The 25,602-nt window shown below is 32.0% G+C and overlaps 1 protein-coding gene across 1 annotated transcript in view; it reads left to right on the forward strand.

The window, feature by feature from the left end:
* LOC103576471 (GTP-binding protein REM 1) overlaps window positions 1–20,778 on the forward strand; it is a 57,160-nt gene extending 36,382 nt beyond the window's left edge. Inside the window, exons 5-6 of the mRNA XM_008556689.2 lie at window positions 18,431–18,620; window positions 20,486–20,778. Of these exons, the coding sequence (XP_008554911.2) occupies window positions 18,431–18,620; window positions 20,486–20,778 (483 nt within the window). The remainder of the gene's footprint in view (window positions 1–18,430; window positions 18,621–20,485) is intronic.
* Window positions 20,779–25,602: the final 4,824 nt, after the last annotated feature.

Raw genomic sequence — 25,602 nt, forward strand, 5'->3', positions numbered from 1 at the left:
AAAAAATAACATTTTATGTTATTTTTTCCGGATAAATCATAATATAACCTACCAAAATGTGTCTGAAATTATACCAACTCATCCTTCTTATGGTTTCTTTCTATCATATAGTGTCATCGAACTTGGTTATTAGTTTAAATCATATTATCAACACTAAAATCGATAAAACGTAGTTTTTAATATTTTTCTCGGATATTTCATATTTTGGTGTTTCTTACATGAGTCAAAACTCATTTAAATCTTGATTTTGATCCCTGACATTGATTTCTGTCTCAATACACTTATTTTATTGAACATAATCAAGAATTAAATTTTAAAAACCGCTTCATTAATAATTTTCGATTCTTGAATTTTCAAACTTCAGCATAAGAGGTAACTTGTTAGAGATTGAAAAGATCGTAAAAAACAATGGCATGTGATAGAATTTTCGAGCTCGAAAATATATCCACACTAATGTTTTCGAGCTCTTTGAGGTTGAAAACAGCGGGAAGTTTTGGGGCTGGCCCGCAGGGTCATCCGACGCCCAGATTTTTTTTTTTTTTTTACTTTAATCAACGCAGCAAGCTTACAGACTGTAACTCTATATTGCGCGAAATCTTCAAACGACATCGCTTTTCGTAAAACGATTACAGAAAGCGACGTTTCATTATTAATTTAATAATTTTAAAAAAAGTTATTGAGATCTAAATTGTTTATAATTTAATTTAATTATTTGGGTACTGTTCAAAAAATAGACAGTGTATCATGAATATATCCTTTATATTCTGTATGACACCCAAGCGACATCGTTTTTCTAAAGACGATTTTAAAAACGATGGCAGACTAAAAATAACACTTTTTAAAACAAACCAAGTTAATTCAACAGAAATAGATAATATAACGATTATCATTCAATGAATTGTATTCAATAAATGTTTTCTTTTTTTTACTTTAATCAACGCAGCAAGCTCACAGACTGAAACTCTATATTGCGCGAAGTCGTTAAACGACATCGCTTTTCGTAAAACGATTACAGAAAGCGACGTTTCATTATTAATTTAATAATTTTAAAAAAAGTTATTGAAATCTGAATTGTTTATAATTTAATTTAATTATTTGGGTACTGTTCGAGAAATAGACAGCATATCGTGAATATATCCATTATATCCTGTATGACACCCAAGCGACATCGTTTTTCTAAAGACGATTTTGAAAACTATGGCAGACTAAAAATAATAGTTTTTGAAACATACCAAGTTAATTCAACAAAAATAGATCATTTTACGCTTATAATTTAATCTATTATATTGAATAACAGTTTTTTCATTTTAATCCACGAAATCATTGCAGTAAACTCACAGACTCTAACTATATTGCCCGTAGTCTCAAAACGAAATCGCTTTTCTTGAAATAATCACATGACAGACTTTTTGTTTTTCATTTAATAACTTTTAACAGAATATTAAAAATATTTATTGGTCAACATTTACTTCAATTATTTGGGTACTGATTGTCTAAATTGACTGCAAATCACAACTATCTGTTTAATAAAATCAAGCCTACGTTTTTTTTCAGAAATGATTTCAAAAGCGATGTTGAACCGACATTACTTTTGTTGAAATATACAGAATACACGATAGACGTTTTTTTACGCAGTGTATTATTTTTAATAAAGTAATTAAATTATAAGTCAGTCAAGCTTCAAACCAATTTTCCGGATGAAACTAAATGAACTATACCAAAAATTTATTTTTTTACTTTCATTTATTGATAAATTTATTACAAAAAGCTTATAGTGTAAAAATCCATTTTTACATTAATTACATCAAGAAATCGTTTCTGAGAAACGGACGTCTCTATGACTTCATAGAATAGATATTTACGATTTGCAGTCAGTTTTAAACAATCATTTTAATTACTTTATTAAAAATAATACACTGCGTAAAAAAACGTCTATCGTGTATTCTGTATATTTCAACAAAAGTAATGTCGGTTCAACATCGCTTTTGAAATCATTTCTGAAAAAAAACGTAGGCTTGATTTTATTAAACAGATAGTTGTGATTTGCAGTCAATTTAGACAATCAGTACCCAAATAATTGAAGTAAATGTTGACCAATAAATATTTTTAATATTTTGTTAAAAGTTATTAAATGAAAAACAAAAAGTCTGTCATGTGATTATTTCAAGAAAAGCGATTTCGTTTTGAGACTACGGGCAATATAGTTAGAGTCTGTGAGTTTACTGCAATGATTTCGTGGATTAAAATGAAAAAACTGTTATTCAATATAATAGATTAAATTATAAGCGTAAAATGATCTATTTTTGTTGAATTAACTTGGTATGTTTCAAAAACTATTATTTTTAGTCTGCCATAGTTTTCAAAATCGTCTTTAGAAAAACGATGTCGCTTGGGTGTCATACAGGATATAATGGATATATTCACGATATGCTGTCTATTTCTCGAACAGTACCCAAATAATTAAATTAAATTATAAACAATTCAGATTTCAATAACTTTTTTTAAAATTATTAAATTAATAATGAAACGTCGCTTTCTGTAATCGTTTTACGAAAAGCGATGTCGTTTAACGACTTCGCGCAATATAGAGTTTCAGTCTGTGAGCTTGCTGCGTTGATTAAAGTAAAAAAAAGAAAACATTTATTGAATACAATTCATTGAATGATAATCGTTATATTATCTATTTCTGTTGAATTAACTTGGTTTGTTTTAAAAAGTGTTATTTTTAGTCTGCCATCGTTTTTAAAATCGTCTTTAGAAAAACGATGTCGCTTGGGTGTCATACAGAATATAAAGGATATATTCATGATACACTGTCTATTTTTTGAACAGTACCCAAATAATTAAATTAAATTATAAACAATTTAGATCTCAATAACTTTTTTTAAAATTATTAAATTAATAATGAAACGTCGCTTTCTGTAATCGTTTTACGAAAAGCGATGTCGTTTGAAGACTTCGCGCAATATAGAGTGTCAGTCTGTAAGCTTGCTGCGTTGATTAAAGTAAAAAAAAAAAAAAAAAAAAAAAAAAAAAAAAAAAACGTTTATTTGATACAATTTATTAAATGATAATCGTAAGATTATCTATTTCTGTTGAATTAACTCGGTATGTTTCAAAAACCGTTATTTTTAGTTCGACATCGTTTTCAAAGTCGTCTTTAGTTAACGATGTCGCTTTGGTCTTAAACAGCATACATTCACGATATGCTGTTAATTTTTATGATCAGTACCTAAATAGTCGAATTATGCAATTAATATTTAAATTATTTTGTTTATATATAATGCTTTAATAACAAAACGCTAATTCTGCATTCGTTTACAATGGAGCGATGTCGTTTGTAGACAGTTCATATAACAAAAATGATTACTCAGTGAGCTCGCTGTTATGAAATCAGTAAGAAATATAAGTAAAAATTAATTATTTAATGCAGTTTATTTAATGATAAGCGTTGAATTCATTTTGGGCATTAGATTTATCATTGGTAATTTGATCTCGTTTTGGGAGCCGTTTCGAAGATAACGATGTTGCTCTGGTATTTAATATCGCTTATGTATTTTTTATTATTTAAACTAAATCAATTTTAACATCAAGAATTCAGCATTTTTTAGTAGCCATCAATTTACCCTTGCATTGATGATAATGCATTATATATCTATTTATTATTTCCAAAATTAATTATTCGATAACATTACGTCGTTTCTCGTAGAGCTGAAAGAAAAACGATGTCGTTTCTTATTTAGAGTTTTACGCTTTGCTCGAGCCTCACTTTTATCATTTATGTTATAATTCATGTTAAAGTGACATCTCTTTCTTTTCTTACGAACCTACGATTATCGGTAAAATAACTATTTTACTTGTCTTTTCGCCACACCATTATTGATTCAAAAATTGTTTTACTTTTCTACGTTATCGATATGACACACAATATACATTTTTGTTCATAAAACGCTTGCGAAGTACCTCTTATGATGTATTACATTTAATCACGTTTTATTTTGTCTAAATAATAACTTGTTGTTAAAAATTTTTTTTTGTCGACTCAGATATCATAGCTCGACATTGTTATCAAGATTCCCTCATTTTTCAATCATCTATTTACTTTTTAATCGTGTCACGTTTTTTGAATAACACGATGTCGTTTAAGCGGTTTTGACGACGCCTCGGTTTTGACATCGCGCTCCTCCACCAGGGGCGTTAATGAAAACTGATTTGTTATCGTAACTAAGAAAAATATTTGTCTCTCTATTTCACTATTTTTAACTTCCCGCTAAGAAAGTTGAAGATTTGCAAAAATTTGTGAAGTTATTGGTTTCAGTTCGATTTCCGAAAACCGAATTTCCGTCAGATTCTGACGTTTTGAAGTTCTACGAAGCTTTCTAGACTAATTTCACAATGATGTCCAAGTGTATGTATAAACGTACGTACGTACGTATCTGTGTAAATATTTATAACTTTTGAACGGATGAACCGATTTTGATTGCTAGGGTGTCATTCAACGTGGATTGTTAATGTCTAAAAGCTGTAGAAAATTGAGGTTGATCGGTCAAGTGCGTTTGGAGATATTCCAAAAATAAAATTTTTTCAAAAACGTTTTTTTAGATAACTTTTAATGAGCTCGATGGATCGATTTCAGAATCTAATCAGCTCTAAAACTTTATAAGCTACATCAAATCCCACCTCAACCATCAAAATCGGTTTAATCGTTCAAGAGAAACCGCAGACGATAGAATTTTGAAAAAATTATTTTTTTTGAAATTTCTCAAGAACAGCTCGATCAATTGGTTGCAGAATTTAATCAGCTCTAGAACTTAATTAAACGCGTCAATTGCCACCTCAAACGTTTCAATTGATCAATTCGTTCGAGAGATATCGTTGAAAAAAAAAAATGGTAAAAAACGTTATTTTTCGGAAACAAAGGCATACAAAAGTATTTTCGAGCTCGAAGAGATTGCGTATATACTGGAACGCTAACATTTCAGCTGAACCTCTGCAATCTACCAAGAAGTCTCAGAGGGATAGAACCGAGTTCTATCAACAGATGATAGCAGGTGACTAATTCCAGTCCCGCTCCACGGTAATGCTAACTCGTCCACATACTCAAAATACCAAAAACTGTAAACCAAAACTTAAACTTTATCACTATTCCAAACTTTAATCTCAAACCATATTCCATATCAAGTTTCCATAATTCTGATTCTAATTTTATACTATAATTTTTCTTAACAAAACCTATAACTGTAGCTAAACGTGACTCCATATTTATTTCTAAAACTATAACTTAAATCAAACATCTGTATCAAAATCGTTAATTACTGTCAGCTAAACTATAAGTCTTGAGTTACCATGCTCGTAAATACAATTAAATCAGTTGGTGCTTGTGACGTTCACTTTGATTTGACCCCCATACGAAAAATAACGTCACAATATATATCCATAAATGTCAGTAACATATAAGTATATATGGTACATTGTTACGTCCAGACGGACATAACATAGAATTCAGTCCCTTATTTTGAGTCAAGACACTGAAGTCCTTTACTTGGATAACGGGGACCACGTTTCTTGGTGCCGAGCATGGATAGGAGGAGTGTGTATGTTCTCGAATTTAGCAATAAAAATTGTCAGGACTTACTATTTTTGGTGGTTTATTTGACAACTATTCTGAAGATATACAAGTCGATGATGATCACAATGATCAGTGGTGGCTGGACAAGACACTCGGACCTTTCTCGGTTTTCGCTGTTGCTGCTTGGTGGCGAGTAGATTGGAGGTGGGTTACGCTGCTACGAATGTTTACTGGTTCTCTTGGCAATTTCACTGATCACCTTCACTTTTATTTAACTTACGATCGCGCTTGAATGAAAGATTATTATTAATTGTCGGATTTTCAGGTAAAAATAAAGTAGAAATATCGAAGTTAGAATTTAGTATAATTGACTGAGCTTGGCTTAGTTTCTCCGAGCAATGGAATCTCGCAATAATCGAATTTATTCCAAAAAATTACTTAATAAACACACGTAATGACCGAGAAAAGTTCATGACAGAATTTATAACAACTTGGTTATAATGACGCAATTAATTATTTTAATTTTGAAAAAAATGATAAATTATTTCAGAAAATTGGGTCTTACCGGATCGTTGATAAAATTTAGAAGCTAAAAAGAATCTAAAAAAACTAGAGTACGGTGGCTCTTCGCGTGATAACCGATGGGTCTTTATATACCCTCGAACTAAGTAACTACTGGGAGGATTTTTGGACAACCAGGGGCATTCGAGTTTTTTTGAGTCGAAATCGGGGGCATGAATGGTCCCATTTTTAAGGGAACCAATATGCCTCAACTTGGTTGTGAGTAGGTGGAAAATCTGGCCCCTTGATAAGGGAGATAGATACATAGTTCATTTGAACTTTGTCGCGCACTGGTTTGAACGACAATCGATTAGGTAGTTTTTTAATTATCAAGGATTGTTAATTATTTTAAATCTAAATAATTTTGGATTTTAACACAATGTTTAATGCTATTAAATCTCTTTATTTATAACAATAACTATTAATGAAATTTACGATGGTTTACAATGTATAAAAAGATTATTGATTTGAATTTTTTGGGAGCAAGACGTTCGCGTTTGAGTTTTGATTTCTAACTGACTTGTGTGTATTTTTAAAAACTGATTCTTCCCTTTTTTGACGTTAGAATACAAGAATTTCTTTTGCGTCAAGAAGGGATGTTTTAGATATTCAAGAGTGTAATTGGTTAAGACATTTTAAGTAGGAGTAACTGGGTGTGGACTAATAGATGACGTAGGTTGTAACGTATTAGAGAAAAATAAAATAGAGAGAGAGCGAGAGTAAGCGCAAGACCCAAAGGGTCCACGAGCGTGGGACGTAAGCAAAAAAAAAGGGTCTATGCCTTACTTCGCGTAGTGAGGTCATAAATAATATTTTATTACCATCCGAAGGATATTTGAGTTGGTTTAAAATAAGGATTACATATAAAAAAAAAAAAAGGAAAAGTTTCAAAAGATAAATTTCTAGTAAACTCATAAAAATTTGGAAAATAAGGTATTTTAATATGAGAGTAAACGCGCAGTAAACTCATAAAATTTAGAAAGCGTGTGACTGAAAACTAAACATTTGGCTAGCAGATGTTGAAGGATAAGATTTTGGAAAATTATGTTTTAAATTTTGCGTTTTATGATTATTTTTTGTGAGAAAATAATTTTGTGTAGTTACGTGTGTTTTGGTACGGAACATCTTGCCCCCCTTGAGAGGTTATAGCGATCAAATAGATTTTATTTTATTGTCTTGTTTCTCATCTGGTAATAAAATTGCCAGTCTTCTCACGTTACGGTCAATAGTTCCATGGGCAGTCTTAATAGTGACCGTACGTGTAATTCCATCTGATCCTGGATGCGTTTGAATAACTCGGCCAATGGGCCAATGCAGTGGTCGCGTGTTGTCTTCTTTGATAATGACAACTGTACCCTCCTTTATATCATGAGTACCTTTCAGCCACTTTTGTCTTACATTCAAGCCGTTAATATATTCTTCATGCCAACGTTTCCAGAAGGCTTGTTTTAACTTCTGGATTAGTTGCCACGAGGATAATTTGTTGGATGATGTATCAGACCAGTCCCAATCAGGCAGACTCGTTATCGAATCACCAATCAAAAAATGACCTGGTGTAATCGCTATGGGATCGTTTGGATCTGATGAACTCGGTGTTAACGGTCTTGAATTTAAAATTGCTTCAATTTCGATTACAAAGGTGTTAAGTTCTTCAAATGTGAGAAGTGTGTCGCCTACAATTCTCATTAAATGACTTTTAAATGACTTAACTGCCGCTTCCCACAAACCACCAAAATTTGGTGATCTTGCCGGAATGAATTTCCACTGAATTCCTTCTTCTGTAAGAAATCTATGTACCTTTTGTTGATGTTCCTCTGAATTAATTTGTTGATAGATCTCTTTTAATTGATTATTTGCACCAACAAAGTTGGTTCCGTTGTCTGAATGGATGCTGTAACACTTGCCTCGACGTGATATGCATCTCCGCAATGCTGCTATAAATCCCTCACTGGTCAGATCACTGACAACCTCAAAGTGTGTAGCCTTGACTGCTAGACAGACAAACACAGCTACATATACCTTGATTCGGCCACGATTTCGATGTTTCTTTTCCTTGATGTAAAATGGACCGCAGTAATCTACCCCAGTATAGTGGAAAGGACGAGTTTGTGTGACCCGCTCTCTCGGCAGCTCTCCCATCGGATAAACTGCTGTCTGAGGATTTGATTTTCTGCATCTTACGCAGCGATATGTGACTCTCTTAACTTCGTTTCGACCATTTAGTGGCCAGAAGTTTCTCCTCACAACATACAACGTTGTTTGAGGACCGGCGTGAAAGTGCCTTTGATGAGCTTCTTGGATAATCAAAGTTGTATATGAATGTGATTGAGGTAAAATTATCGGATGTTTTTGATTGTATGAAATATTTGCATGGTTTAGTCTTCCACCAACACGAATTATGTCATAATCATCAAAAAATGGACTAAGATGTTTTAATTTACTGTTTTCGTGTATTTCTTTTTTATGTTTTAAATTGTGAATATCTTTCGTAAAGTGTATATTTTGTATTAACTTGATAATTTTTACCTGAGCCTGACGAAGTTCCTCAAGGGTATATTCACCGATATTCTTATTATTTGGACTCCAACGCAAGATGCGAGCAATCGCACGATGCAGCTTACTTGCTGAACTGAAGAATTTGATGAATGAATCATCGAGTGAACTTGTTTTTATGCACGTTGTAATACAAGTGAGTTTTTTCCTTTCATTGTCTTCGATTGGAGTAGATACTACTGATATAGGCCAGTCGTTCTTTGGATCTTTCAACCAGGTTGGGCCAGAGGCCCAAAGTGAATTGGCTATAAATTCTTTTGGTGTTAGTCCTCGTGAAGATACGTCTGCAGGATTATTTTCCGACTTGATGTGTCTCCAACTGGTAATCGGTGTTCTTTCTTGTATCTGAGCTACTCGATTTGCTACAAATGTCTTCAACTGATATGGAGGTGTCTTGATCCAATGAAGAGCTATTGTTGAGTCTGACCAGAATGTAATATTGGATAATTGTGCAGGTAAAAGTTCTTTTATAGTATCATATGTATTAGCTAACATGAGAGCTGCACAGAGCTCTAATCGTGCTAATGTTTGAGTTTGTAACGGTGCAACTTTGGTTTTAGCACATAATAGATTCGTTCTTACATCACCTGATGCTGCTGTTCGCCTTAGGTATATGCATGCACCATAGGCCCTTTCACTTGCATCTGCAAATCCATGTATTTGGATATCGCAGGTATCTAGCAGTACCAGTGGACGATTGTATAAAACTTGATTTATTGTATTAAATTCAGATGCATATGACGTCCAAGCATTTTGTATACAGGTTGGAAGTTCTTGATCCCAGGTAATTTCCTGACGCCAGCATTCTTGAAGAATCAACCGCGCGGCTAAAATTACAGGTCCCAATAATCCTAGTGGATCAAATATCTTAGCTATTTCAGCTAAAATCACTCTCATGGTTACGTTAATTGGCAATTTATTAAAGGTATAAGTTAAATCATCTGATTGAGTTTGCCAGTGTATACCTAGAGTTTTTAGCATTGGATCTACTTCAATTTGTAGTTTTTTATTGATATGCTCTTCGGGGATTCCTTTCAGAACTTCTGAATTATTTGAAGCCCATTGTCGTATATTAAAACCGCCTCGTTTTAGTAGTTCGGTTAAATCGTTTCTAATTCTTATTGCCTTGTTAACAGTATCAGTACCTGCGATTAAGTCATCGACGTAGAATTGCTCCTTGATGATGTCTGCTGCTTCTGGAAATTCATTTCTTTCATCTTCGGCTACTTGCACCAGACTCCGGACTGCCAGGAACGTTGCTGCTGTAGTGCCAAATGTATCTATCGTCAATTGATAGTCCATGATTTCTCCTGTTTGATCTCTCTATAAAATTTTGAGATATTTTCGGTCTTCTGGTCTTACCCAGACATAACGAAACATCTTTTCCAAATCACCTATAAGAATGATTGGGTGTAATCGAAAACGAATTAGGTGAATAAAAATTGGTTTTTGTAGCGTGGCTCCTGTTAAGAGCGTCTCATTTAATGATATTCCAGAGCTTGATTTGGCAGATCCATCAAATACGATTCGTAGTTTTTTCGTGTTACTAGATTCTTTCACGACCGCGTGATGTGGAAGGTAGAATCCTTCAGCACCAGTTGAGTCCGTTGATCGTTCCATATGTCCTAGATCAAGATATTATTGGATAATGGCCTTATATTGAGCAGCAAATGCTGGATTTCTTGTGAATTTATTTTCAAGAGACTTTAATCGGTTCATAGCTCGAGTCCGAGTTTCTCCGATGAGAGATTTCTTGGAGTTAAATGGAAGTGCTACCACATAACTTCCGTCTTTATTTCGCTTTGTATGCCTTTTGTAATGTAGTTCACATGCCATCTCTTCTTCTGACAAGTGTTGTTGTTTTGGACCTTCTTCTATGGCCCACGTCTTTGTAAGTTGTTGGAGAGCTTGTGTGGTCGTAATATGACACATTTTTGGATTTGGTTTTGAATTGTTGTATTTTCTTTGAACTGATATTGCACCACCGATGACCTAGCCAAAGTGTGTATTTTGCATGAATAAATCTGGCCCTTCAGGATTTGAAATATCCCTTTGTCCAGGTATGATTAATGATAATGCTGGTCCTGCACCAATCAGTAAGTCAATGTTACTTGGTATATTGAATGTTGGATCAGCTAGTTTCATCTTGTTGAATATTGGTATTTTTGTTTTTTCAATATAGTTCACTGGATGTTGTTTAGTTATTTCAGGAACTGAAAAGAATTCTAATGTCTTTTCGAAGTTACTGTATCTTGATTGGATAGTCGCCGTAATTTTGAATGACGTTGATGTTTGGATATCACCAAGTCCACCAACAGCAAGAGAACATTTTTGTTTTGGTAGGTTTAGAGACGCAGCTAATCGCTCTGTGATAAGGTTGGACGTTGCTGCTGTATCGAGCAATGTCCTGCAGCGTGTTGGACGTTTATTTTTATCGATAATATTGACTAAGGCAGTAACCATTATCTCTTCAATTTTACCTTGATTTAGTAGCACGACGCTGCCGGTAGTTGGACTTGATGACGATGATAGTCAATCGTTCTTTTCTTCTTCCTTGGTTTCTGGTTTATGTAGATGTAGTAACGTGTGATGGACCTTCCCACACTTGAAACAATTAGCTTTATTACAATCATTAGTTTTATGATTGCTTCGAAGACAGTTGAAGCATAGATTGGCAGTTTTTACGGCATTGATCCGTTGTGGTACAGATAAATTAAGTAACTTATCACACCTGTATGTTGCGTGTCCATCTTGTTTGCAAATTGGACAATTCTTAAAAATCATCGTTGTGAATACTTGCTTTTGTTTTTGTTGTGTAGCTTTATCTGGCTTGTTGTTTATTGATTGACTTGGTTTTGCAAGTGGTTTATTGTCTTTGTTTAAGTTAGTTTGAGATTTCATCGCCTCTTCTCGGAGAAATTCAATTAACTCGTTGAAGGTGCGTTTCTTATTATTGTTTTTTCTACGATACCACTCTCGTTTAGTTGAATTGTCTAATTTTGAGATAGTGTGAAATAGCAATGGTACGTCCCATTTATCGGTCGGCTCGCCTAGAACTTTCATACCACGCACATGTACTAAGGTTTCATTTACTAATTGCCTGATTGCATCACCTGAATTATTTTGTAATTTGGGTATTGCTGTGAGCAGTTCAAAATGACGCGTGATAATCGCTTCTTCATTGTTATAAGTTGCTTTTAAAAGTTCCATTGCTTCTTTATAATTTTCATTAGTTGCTTCAAGACCAGCTATAGTCTTCGCTGCTTCACCAACTAAGGTATCTTGCAAATAGGACATGCGCGTACTATCTGAGATGCCAATACGATCATGTACGTTTGCTTTGAACCATTGATCAAATGATTTCCATTCTTCTAGCTTGCCGTCAAATTTACGTAATTCCCGTTTGGGCATTTTAGTTAAATTGTAATCTTGATTATTTGTATCTGATAATGCTGGAGTGTGTACATTATCTCGGTTCGTTTCTTGATTGTTTGAATTTCTTTTGAGCTCTGCATGAGCCAAAATATTCATGTAATCTTCCATCATTTCCTCTTCTATTACATCATGACCACCTTCTGGTTCTTTCGTTGCAAGATGCACTGTAATTTCTGGAAGCACTTTGAATATTTCTTTGAGATTGTTGATTCTCTGTTGTAGTTTTGCTTGGTTGATTGGTGTGTCAGTGAAACCACTGAGAAATGACTCAAATTTAGTAATAGCAGCTTTAAGCTGACCACGCCTAAATGCATGTGACATGTTTGTTTGTTTGTTGTTAATTAATTAACACGGTCTTGGACTCACAAATTGATTGAAGGGATTTTATCTAAGTTGTAGAGCAAGTTGCATAAATTGTTTTCACTTCACTATGCACTGGCACTTACACTTGTAAATCCGGCTCGAAGGACCATAAATGTCGCGCACTGGTTTGAACGACAATCGATTAGGTAGTTTTTTAATTATCAAGGATTGTTAATTATTTTAAATCTAAATAATTTTGGATTTTAACACAATGTTTAATGCTATTAAATCTCTTTATTTATAACAATAACTATTAATGAAATTTACGATGGTTTACAATGTATAAAAAGATTATTGATTTGAATTTTTTGGGAGCAAGACGTTCGCGTTTGAGTTTTGATTTCTAACTGACTTGTGTGTATTTTTAAAAACTGATTCTTCCCTTTTTTGACGTTAGAATACAAGAATTTCTTTTGCGTCAAGAAGGGATGTTTTAGATATTCAAGAGTGTAATTGGTTAAGACATTTTAAGTAGGAGTAACTGGGTGTGGACTAATAGATGACGTAGGTTGTAACGTATTAGAGAAAAATAAAATAGAGAGAGAGCGAGAGTAAGCGCAAGACCCAAAGGGTCCACGAGCGTGGGACGTAAGCAAAAAAAAAGGGTCTATGCCTTACTTCGCGTAGTGAGGTCATAAATAATATTTTATTACCATCCGAAGGATATTTGAGTTGGTTTAAAATAAGGATTACATATAAAAAAAAAAAAAGGAAAAGTTTCAAAAGATAAATTTCTAGTAAACTCATAAAAATTTGGAAAATAAGGTATTTTAATATGAGAGTAAACGCGCAGTAAACTCATAAAATTTAGAAAGCGTGTGACTGAAAACTAAACATTTGGCTAGCAGATGTTGAAGGATAAGATTTTGGAAAATTATGTTTTAAATTTTGCGTTTTATGATTATTTTTTGTGAGAAAATAATTTTGTGTAGTTACGTGTGTTTTGGTACGGAACAAACTTAAAGGAGACACAAATTACAAGGAGGAGAGAAGTAGGTGGGCTCCGGGATTGTACTTGCTAGAAAATTGGAGGAGTCGGGATGAGACATTTACAAGATGGAGTAAAGAGAAAATGGAGAAGTAATAGGTGAGATTTTTTGTTCTAGGCAGGATAGGAGAAGTGTATGTAGAATAAGATAGGTAGCTAGACCAGGGGAATAATGAGTTATCGATAAGACAAGACTCGCGGCTGCCAGAGCTGGTAAGATTTTGAGTATAACAATGGCTTCTCTGGACATCGTAATTTATAAGAGATTCCTTATTGTAATCTCGGTTTTATATTCAAGTTTACACAGCTGCATCTTGATGAGTAACGTCTTTCTTAATTCGGGTAATCGGTACCGCGGTAATATTACAATTGATCTATCTCGGCCTCGAAACGCAGAGTAGCTGTTATCTACGACTAGAACAAAGCATTGTAGAAAAAAAAAAGAATAGCACCTACTGAGTTTAAACTTCACAAAAACCGGATTCTAGTAAGCCTCGATAAACATAGGGTAGTTAGGTGATGACTCACCGCGGGTAAACGAACGCAACTGAGGAATTCGGTTGCTGTAATAACTTGATTTATTCACATTCCGAAAACAGAAGACGATTGCCTCATGCAGTTATAGCCGTATAGCTGAATGTAATAATCTTTCATTGTAAGCACTCGCGAGATATGAAAAAAAAACCGAGGTTACTGATAACGAAATGCTCACAAGGAGAGCCCAAACTCATTTGTTATAATAAGGTTTTATATAAAATTTTTCGGATCACTTCAGAACATAACAAAATTCCACGCCAAATCGATCACTTTTGATCCCAATCCCATTCGATTTGGCCGAAATTTTTTTTTCCTTTTCTAACCCATTAAAATCATTTTTCAGGAAATTTTCAAATTTTTTTCACCCAACCCCAAACAAATTATGAGTTTTTCGAAAATAAGGCTTTTATTCTTTCGAATAGCTATAACTTCTTCAAGAATTGACTAATTGAGACGTTTTTATTTCAAAATTTTTATCTTTAAATGTTCTTTTTAGAAAAAAACATTTAAAGATAAAAATTTCAAGATATTAAACTCTATGAAATTTTCAGCTTTTTTGAAAAACACAGTCATTGTCTTAAAGTTCGCCATTTTTCATTTTTTTTTTTATTTTCTCAAAAAAAACTCCAATTAATTCTGCAATTTTTCCCGCTAATCCCAGAGTGGGCAAAATTTTCGTTCGATTTTTTTTATCAATTAAAAATAGTATGTTGCATAATTAGAATACTAAGATAGTCTTAATGTGGCGAGAGAAATGTTTTCAGCACGAGTCGTAGGGTTGCATACACGGGCCGAAGGTCTGTGTACGTGGCCCGGAGACGTGTGCTGAAATCATTGAGCTTGTTGGATAAAGACTATCTACATTTAATACAATTGCCTGATTTACGCGATTAATAACAATCTGCGAAGCGAAGTCTGCGGCTGTTTAGCGACACGGTGCACCCACAAAATTACAACAAACCATCGACTTTAAAATTCAGAATTCATATTTAATTGATTTAAAATTTACTTGGATGTTTTAATTATTAATTTCAATATTTATAATCAAAATAAATACAGTACAACCACGTTGTATAACCCACTCCCCATGTGATGAGTTGAAGTAACCATATTTAGTATACTAACTGTTCAACATGGATTTTAACAAAAAATTTTAAGGTGGTTAACAAGTTCTGACGATGTTTAATAGATGGAGCTCAGTTAAAAATCTTGAGACGCGTGGTGAAAAGTTATTTTACCACTCACTTTTCACAACGCCGATGAAAGTTGAGGGCATCTATTTTGATTTTACTCAACTTCTTTGCACCGGTCAGTAAACAGCCGTTTAGGGTTCGCAACGCAGATGTCATAAAGCGCGCAAATCAGGCCTGCCCTGAATAAATAATTTTATTGTAATTTTTTCAGAAGCTACATCTGAAAACAAAAAAAATGAATAAAAAAATTGCTATTTGGTTTATTTTTGACCAAGTCACAGGCTTTCGAAAAATAAATCTAACGCACATCACTATTTCAAAAGTCGGAGTCGAATTATTGAAAATACACAACGCGGCCGTTCAGTACTGTCTATTCCGGATCTCTCGTTTCAATCCATGCGTTGGATCGATTGCTCGGTCGAAGTCGAAATTTTTGATTCTAGATGTCACTAGAATTTACTCATCGGTAACCATTTATAATTTCAAACCATGAGTCGATGTCAATTTTTTGCATTATATTAAAGTATATATATATTAAGGTGGCACAAAAAAACCGACTATTTTTTTTTCGATCTCGCATAGAAATTTGTTGGTTTACGGTGTTTTAAGAACTCTCCAAAAATCAGCTCGATAACAAATTTTCAAGAGGTCACTCACGAACTTCGAAAATATCAAAAATGATTGAGATTCGGATTTTTTATTTCTAAATTTTTTCTTTCTGATGGCAGCAATAGTTTATATTTGTAGAATCATGACTATGCTGAAAATTTCAGCCCGAAATTTAAATAAGTCAGCAGCGCTCAAGAATTTTGAATATTAACTGACAATATGTAACTAATAGTTTGAATTAGGTTTTGTATTTTTCTGCATCACAACTATTGTCATTTCAATAAAATATAACTTTTGCATAACCAAAAATATACAAAATAGTCTTAAACAATAAAATTTGGTAAGTTTTGAATAAGCGAAAAAACCTACAAATTAAATTAAAAAATAAAAAAGTATGTAAATAACTTGTTATGTCTATTTCTCGGGTTATATTTTCATTTATTATGATGCAAATTGGTAGTAAATAAATCGAGAAGTTTTATTATTAATATCCAAGGATCGTTCGAACGTCCAAAAGACAGCACTCGGAAACATTCAAAATTCTTGAGTGAGGTTTAAATATTCAAATTTTGGGCTTTAATATTCAGCTTAGTCATGATTCCACAAATATAAACTATTACTGCCATGAAAAAAGAAAAAATTTGAAATAAAAAAGTCAAATTTTGATCATTTATGATATTCTCGAAAGTCGTCAGCGGCCTCTTGAAAATTTTTTATCGAGCTGATTTTTGGAGAGGCTTCTGAAAACATCGCATACCAACAAATTTCCATGTGAGATCGAAAAAAAAAATCGGTTTTTTTTATCGATCTCGCATTAAAATTTGTTGGTTGATGGTGTTTTCAGAAGCCTCTCCAAAAATCAGCTCGATAACAAATTTTCAAGATGTCGCTCATGAATTTTGAAAATATCAAAAATGATCGAAATTTGAATTTTTATTTCAAATTTTTTTCTTTTTCGTAGCAGCGATAGTTTATATTTGTGAAATCATGACTACGCTGAAAATTTAAGCCCAAAATTTAAATATTTAAACGGCGCTCAAGAATTTTGAATATTAACTGAAAATAAAGTTGTTGTACATTGAAAAAAAAAAAAAAACAGTCGGTTTTTTTGGGCCACCCTAATGTAATTATATAAATGTCAGTTCAATTACCACGTTCCGGTAAGGGATAAATTTGCGATTCTGCATGCGTGCACATGTGCACGAGTAGGAAATGACCGTATAGACCCTGATGAAACAACTGAATTCGATTGAATAAAACAGAATTAAATTTTTAACTCTGTTTAATTCCGATTAATTCTGTTAATTCGGTACCTAACTTAAAAATGAATTCTGTTTAATTCGGCAGGAAAACCCGAATTTGTCCAAATTAAAACGAATTTAAATAATTCTATTCGGTTTAATTCTGATTAATTCGGAAATAATTCTCCAATTTCTGGTTCTGAATCCGAATTAAACTGAATTAAAACGAATTTGTAATTTTTAAATCGGTTTTATTCTGTTTAATTTAAATTCAAATTTTGAATTCAGTTGAATTCTGTTTTGCAGAATTCGACAGAATATATCAGAATTAAAATTTTGAATTCGATTGAATTCAGTTGTTTAATCAGGGGTGCACCGCTGTTTTACAAGTTAGTAATAAGCCAATCAGACTTCCGTATTAATGCATTCAGGGTCAACTCAGGGTAACTGATCAACCGCGAGAAATCAGATCAATATAAGATTGAAATATTTAAATTTCACCCCGTTACAATTTAATTTTGAAATTGAATAAATGATTGAAAACTAAAGAATCACTCATTATACGATTTTTGGCAAAAAACGGTAAATTCAAAGCCTCGGAAGACCTAGAAAGAATAACTGTGGCGGTCTAAAATTTCCAGGGTTTTTTCGAAGTTAATAAAAAAATCGGCATCCGTCGTTCATCCATTAAATCCAAAGTTACACCAAGATTTCCAAATATACCTAAATATACAAATTTTTACCTATTTTGTAAAGAAGATTGCCACTACGGAAAAATATTTTTTATTGAAACCTACTTTTTGTATTTTTCAAAGGATGTTTTGCAATTTTTGAAACCCTACTTCTATTCTCTGTACGACCAATATGTCCCGAGTTATTGATTGTCAAAGTCAAAATGAACTTTTTTGCTTCGATCAATGATAACTCCGCGCTTAATTAAAGGTCATAAAATTGCCTAAAAGAGTCGTAAGATAAAATTATCCAAAAAAGTTTTTTGAAGCCCGTAGACTTATTTTATGACTTTTTTTACGACGAATTTGAAAAATTTTCTTTGAGGTGGTTTTCTCAGAATTATTCCGGAACCGTACATGGTAAAAACGTTTGAAGTCTAGATCTGAAAACTAGAAACTTGAAGCTACAATTTACAATTTTTTTATATCCTTTAATTTTTGCGACTATGGTAGTTTACCCTTCTGTTTTTCTATCATGAGTACTGAAATTCAGGGTCTCAGATTATTCCTTCTTTCTTTATTAGAAAATTAAAATTTATTTATAAATAAAACAAACGAAATTTATTGGTATGTCACTATCAGTATAGTAGCTTTACATCACACTTTTACGATTTATTCATCAAAGTAACAAGATTATGAATTTGTTTCAGGCGCAATTTGAAAAAGAGAACCAGCCCGATGCCTACATTATAATGTATTCTGTTATTGATAGAGCATCGTTTCAACAGGCTGAAGAACTTTTGTCAAAACTCCATGTCCAAAATGTACTTAGAATTCGACCTGCTATACTAGTCGGTAATAAGATCGATCTCGTACGATCTAGAGCCGTAACATTTCAAGGTAATATGATTCATTGAATTAAAAAAACGAAATTACGCTCATCTATGTTGAAACGATTGAGTGACAAAAGATAACTACCAGCATTGTGTTGCTTTTTTAAAATATATATTCAAATTATAGTACTTTGAAAAGAAGATTGTTGTAAATGTACAACATTATGTTTGGCACTGTTGTATTAATATATTAACAAGCAAAATTTCTTTCATTGATAGTGACAGAATAGATGAACAAATAGCCAAAGGGTCAAATATAAAATTTTGAAAATCATAAATATCAATATGTTAAGTTATTTTCAGTATAAAAAATAAACTATAGATGAGAAAGATAATACGTGCAGCAGTTCGTCAATATATTAAAAACACTAAGTATCTGCGCATTCTAGAATGGAAAAATGAAATGAAATTCAAATTATTTTACTTTTTAAATGTTTTCTCCCATAACATAATATTTGGCAACGTTTTATCACCATCATGAGTGCCACAATAGCCTTTATAGCGGAAGTAACCGTGAATATCCACTATAACTCAAAAAATTAAAGAAACACTAAAATTTTATAAATTTTTTTTGTGATTTTTGGAAGGTTGTAACTTTGTAAGAAACAATCATATCGAGATTAAGAAGAAGCGTTTTATAGCTTGAAATTTCTAGTTTCGTTGCATTTTAACAAAATTTTTTAAGAGCTTCAGTTATTGCGCAAACATGAGAAAAACCACGAGAGAAAAAATTTCTAATTTTTTTGTTTTTTTCGAAGAACCCACGGGCCGTGGAAAAATTTTTTCAACTAAACCAATGCAAAAGTCAAAAACTTGAATAAAGTCCTTAAAAGGCCCTCTCATCATTTTTTGAAAACAAAATTTTATTTTTATTTTTAACATTCATTAGAAATAAGTACAAAAAATGCCTTTTTTGGTTTTTTAGTAAATCAACCGCTACTCTGTAAGTATCGATGAAAAGACTAATGTTGCCAGGGACTTTTTTAGCCTAATGTACCCACAATAACCCTATAAATTTTTAAATTGACCTATCGAACCGTTTTTGGGGTGATCGATCAAAGTTCTGATAAACAATTAAAGGAACAAATTTTGTTCTTTTAATTGTGTAATGATCAACAAAATAAAAAAAAATATTTTTTTTTTTACTTTTCTTTCATTTTTTCGTTGGTTACTCAATAAATGTGAGGGAAAGAGAAAAAAAAAAACGAAAAATTTTCGACCACAAAAAAAAAGTTTTTATTTTTTTTTGTATTCTTTGACTTTATTGACATTTTGTGGAAATTTGTCGTTTTTTTGTCTCTTTCCCTCACATTTACTGAGTAACCAGCGCAAAATGAAAGAAAAGTAAAAAAAAAAATCGATTTATAGGTTGACCCTGTGGGCCAGCCCCAAACCTTCCCGCTGTTTCCGAGCTCCTTTAGATTTATTCATATTGTTAGCAAAAAATTGAAAAAACTCAGTTTTTAACAATTTTTTCGGATATTTCATATATTATTGCTCTGACTTAAGTCAAAACTCATTCAAATCTTGATTTTGATCACTAACATTGGTGTCTGCCTCAATGCATTTATTTTATAGAACATTATCAGGAATAAAAATTTAAAACCCGCTTCTTCATTAATGATTTTCGATTCTAAACTTTTCAAACTCTAGCATAAAATATAACTTGTTAGAGCTTGAAAAGCTTGTAAAAAATTAATTGCATGGAATAGCTTTTTCGAGCTCGAAAATATATTCGCAGTAATGTTTTCAAGCTCCTTGAGCTCGAAAACAGCAAGAAGTTTTGGGGCTGGCACACAGGGCCAACCGACGCCCAGATTTTTTAATATTACATTAATAAACTACAAATTAAACTTCTTTCAATTGTTACAGATGGAAAATATTCAGCATATACCTACCATGCGAAATTTATTGAAATATCTGTTGGCATTAACCATAACGTAGATGAACTTCTTGTTGGTGTACTTCATCAAATAAGACTGAAACGCCAAATTTACAATCACTCATCGAATGTTGGTGATCTTGAAAAAATAACGAAAAGTAACCATTGGTATAAATCAAAAAGTATGATGCGAGCAACTGTAAAGGCACATAGAGTTCTTACATGGTTATTTAAAAAAGACGACAACAAATTTAAAAATTGTGAAAACCTACATGTGTTATGAAACTTCTAAAATAGACTGGGAGTATTAATGATAAATATATTAAAATGGCAACGATGTCTTGACATAGATCTTGGCAAAATTTATGTTAGTTATGAATTGACTTTTATTATTTCGAGTTTCAATACCAGGATTCTGTTTCTTATGTTTGAGAGAAAAAATCGGATATTTAGTCATAAAATTATAGAAAAATTAAATTGTTTTTATCCTACTTAATAATGTTAATTTCTCGTACTTAAAATTATAAAGATTTCCCATATAATTTCCTTAAGAATCACAAGTCTAATATTGTTGCTGAATAAATACAAAGTTAATGACTCTGAATCTTGCTACTATAGTAATAATTGTTTTATTCAATTAAGAGTTTAGAACCCAAACAGACAATAAAAAAAAGTTATTTGCCCTAAAAAGATTGAAACTAATTTTTATTTAAATTTTAATTGTGCAAAATAAGTAGGTTCAAATTTCATTGAATTTTGCAAGCCCTTATTTTATAAACTAAACAATTTATTTCACTTGTAAACTTTTCCATTGTTATGTCCGGCGCTTTGATTTAAATTATTTATCCGGGATTTTTCCCTTTGGTAGCGATAGTAAAATTTAACAAGCGATTTAAAGGATGCGGACATCTATAAAGAATATGAGGAAGATTTTCTCTTCCTATATTTATTATTTATTGTGGGTTTTTCGAAGAGTATACGACCCAAATGCCTTCGAGCTTGGTGAACGTTGCATTTATAAATCGATCCAAAGAGAGAAAAGATTGAGAAAAATTGTCTCTCACTTACCTTTAGATGATTCTTCTTTCTAACCAGGCAGGCTTTTATCCTTCCAGTACTTTGGAACTCACTCGTCCTCCTTCTGAAGGATTTGGTTGAATGGGTGCGGCTGGGGTCATAACGTTGTAGGATAGAATCTTATGTGCTACTTTCGAATGAAACTCGCAAGGTTGAAGTTATGATCCCTGATCTTTTTATCAAACGTTTCAATAACAATATTTATTTCATTAAACTTCACTTAGACACTATAACTTCTTACAATTTTTAAGTCTAAAATTTTATTTTAGAAATTTCCGCGGTTTCGTTATTCGCGGTCCGTAGGACTCAAGATCACGAGATCTGATATTCGATTAAGGCCCTGAGCTATGGTGATCAGGCTATCTAAAAACTTTGATTGATGTTTTGATGGGAGTAATTAAATTTTTGTCATTGGTGGAAAATGATGACAAGTTTTTATTTTTTCGTAAATCATTATTGCAAACATCCGCGTTTGCTTCCATACGCATAAATGGTGGTAAAACTGACACTGCGTTTTCACGTGCTTTTGTAGAGGAAGTTTGTAAATTTATTTATGAAAGAAAATAAATTAATAAAAAAAATTAATTGAACACAACAATATTCATTAAAGGGAGACCACTAGTCTGAAATTTAAAAAAATTCAATTTTTTTTTTTATATTTCGATAGTTTAAACCTTCAAAAATATCACACTACTATTTCAAGTGCATATCTCGAATAGATTTTTGAATTACAGCTATCTGAAAAGACGCGGTTTATCGGTTCTCGAAAATACGTTTTTCAAATTTGCTGCAGTTATAACTCGAATGCAAATCATCCTATCGGTTTGATTCAAATTGCGGCTTCTTTTATATATGATTCTATGTACCATGAACCTCCAACTTTTTGATCGAATCGAAAATGTAATCGCAGGCCAAAAATCATGACATTTTCGAAAAAATTTTGAAATTTTTTTTAAAACTCTACCATTGTGTTCATTTTCAATTTTTTTCTTTGCCCGATAGTCATAGTACGGGAAATACTCTCTAGTTTAATAAACTTTTTGGTTTTTTTATTTGAGGCACTGTGAAGGTCGCTACAACTGCAGCAGTTGGGGAATTTTTGAGCGTTGGGAGATTGCATTAAAAAAAAAAATGTGGTTATCATAACCATCTGAAGTATTGCTAATGGTAGATAGTTGTCATAACAAAATGTATCGTTAAATTGGCAACATTAAATTTCTGCATTAACTATCTTTAATTTTAAATAAAAGTATTGTCAATTTAACCATATTCTTTGGTTATGTTCCCCATACTTGGTATTGCTGTTTTAACGATTCTTATAGGTTGCTATCATAGCAATCCAAATGGTTAATATAGCAATCCGGATTATAAATAAACGAATACGTATTATTAATAGAGCAATACGTATTGCCGTAGCAGTCATCTATATAGGTAGTTAATTTAACAAAACTTGTATGGGTAAAATAGCAATCTAGCCTTTACGCAAATAAAGTATTGCTATATTACCAATCTACGATTTTCCAAGCATTTGATAGTTACTATAACCTAACGGGATTGGTATTACAGTAATATATTTTTTTTTCAGTGTGTGAATAACTCGCTGAATTTTGAATTTGTTAGTCCAAAAATTTTTATCTTGCATTCACTATATATCCATACATATCTCCATAAAATATTAAAACATTCCATGCAGTAGGTTTCTTTAAGAAAATTCCTAAAAATTACCTTTGTTTCAGGTGTTCACACTAATGGTCCCCTTTAAAGAGACCCACCCGACTAGAATTTTTTATAAGGGCCTGACAGGGTCTTTATCCGGTAAACCTTATTTCAAATGAGGTCCAGATCATGGTATCCTGACGAGAAACCGTTGTGGATGTAACGCTTAAGACCCATGAGGCCTTCATCGGGATTACCTTCTCAGGCCCTTATCAGGATATCCTCATCGATTGCTTACCAGGTTTGCCTTATTAGTAATTATTTAAAAAAAAAATTAAATTGCAAAAAAAAAATAAGAGAATTTTAATTCGATCGAGAATGTTATCTATTGTATTGAGAGCATGAATTAGAGGAAATAAACATGTTTTTTATTGATGAAAAAATCCCGATGAGTGCTGGGTTCGAACTTGCGTCCCTCTGATTCAAAGTCCTTGATGCTATCCACTGCGCTGACATACATATCGACGTTCTAATTAGCAAATGGTCTAACTCCATTTTAGAAAATCCTACATTTATGCGAAAAAAAGAAAGTTAAAGATTTTTTTTCATCTAACAATCAATTCCATATCTAGTATATGTATAGTATTTTTTTCAAGGTTACTCAAATGATTTTTTCACTGACTATTAGTATCTGAAAATTGAACAGAATCAACTACGAAAAATAATCAGTTAGGCACTTTGCTAATTAGAACGTTGAAATACCGAATTTTCGATTTGATTATCACTGCCCAAACACGTTACTAATTCAGAAACAAAATATACACCTTGGCAACCCACACTTGGGCCAAGGTACGATTATCCAAATTCGGGTATACCTATAGGTTCCCATCCTTCGGCCAGAATTGGCTTATCTATGTTTTTTATTAATTATCCAATCATCTTATTATTATGGTTTTTTAAATTAATAATTATTTATTTTTGAATTAAAATAAGTTTTAATGAATAAATATTTCAACATTCTGATTAAAATTATCTACAATTAATAATTAATACATTTTTTTGTTCGTTATTATTCGCAATCAACAACCGTAATTTTATAATTTTACTCATAAAAATTAATTTAATTAAGAAATAACTCATGAATTTTTATGATAAATGTTATTTTTAATAATGGGGGTAGAGTAAAATAATTAAGCTGGGTTCTTGATAAATAACTAAATTTGATAAATTTTATTTTTAAAAATTATGTAATTATAATATAAATAATACGAAATTATTATTTATTTTTTTTTTAATCGAAAATATTAATTAAATCGCTCGTTCTATTTCATAAAACCGAGGAGTTGTAGTGAAATGAATAAGTACCTAGCAAACACATTGACGTAAATTTGTCGTCAGAGTGACGTTATGCTATGTCATCATTTACGTAAGATATAAGTCATGAATGAGTCAGGTGTGACTCATTATTTCAAACTTTTTTACGTAAGATTATGATGTAAAACTTATGACGTATACATGACATAAATATGATGTCTGTGTGACATTCCATGACGTCAGTATGTTATATGGGTGATGTCAAAATCATCAATCAAATGTTTTTGAAAAAAAAAAAAAAAAGAAAAAAAAAATTTAATCGATGTTCTAATTAGCAAATGGTCTAACTCCATTTCATAAAATCCTACATTTATGCGAAAAAAGGAAGTTAAAGATTTTTTTTTCGTCTAAAAATCAATTCCATATCTAGTATATGTATAGTATTTTTGTCAAGGTTACTCAAATGATTTTTTCACTGACTATTAGTATTCGAAAATTGAACAGAATCACCTACGAAAAATAATCAGTTAGGCACTTTGCTAATTAGAACGTTGAAATACCGAATTTTCGATTTGATTATCACTGCCCAAACACGTTACTAATTCAGAAACAAAATTTGATAGCAGTAAATGATGAAAAAATCCTGGGTGTCTGATGGGTTCGAACACGGCTCTTCTTGACAGGTAGTCCTAAACGTTGATCACTGGTCACATCACGAGAGTTCGTCTTATGCTTAATTGATGTATTTAAAGTAAAATGCCGGTAAAGACAGAGTTTATAAGTTTTCATGATGGATTTTTACAAAATTTAAAAAAACTCCATGAACTTAAATGAAATTTTCTGAAAACAATATTTGTCGGCCTCGATGATAATTATCAAAAATTATATAAAATTCTATTAAGTTTCTTCAAATTTTCTAATTGTCTGTTGTGATGTGAAATTTAAAAAATCTTATATAAAATTTTGCGAAACATTAAATAATTTTACAAAATTGTTTGAAATTCAATCGATTGAAAAATTGCAATACTAAACTTTACAATCTTAATATCAAAAGAGTTCA

Source organism: Microplitis demolitor, chromosome 2 (genome assembly GCF_026212275.2).
Source record: "Microplitis demolitor isolate Queensland-Clemson2020A chromosome 2, iyMicDemo2.1a, whole genome shotgun sequence".
In the NCBI taxonomy this organism is placed as follows: domain Eukaryota; kingdom Metazoa; phylum Arthropoda; class Insecta; order Hymenoptera; family Braconidae; genus Microplitis; species Microplitis demolitor.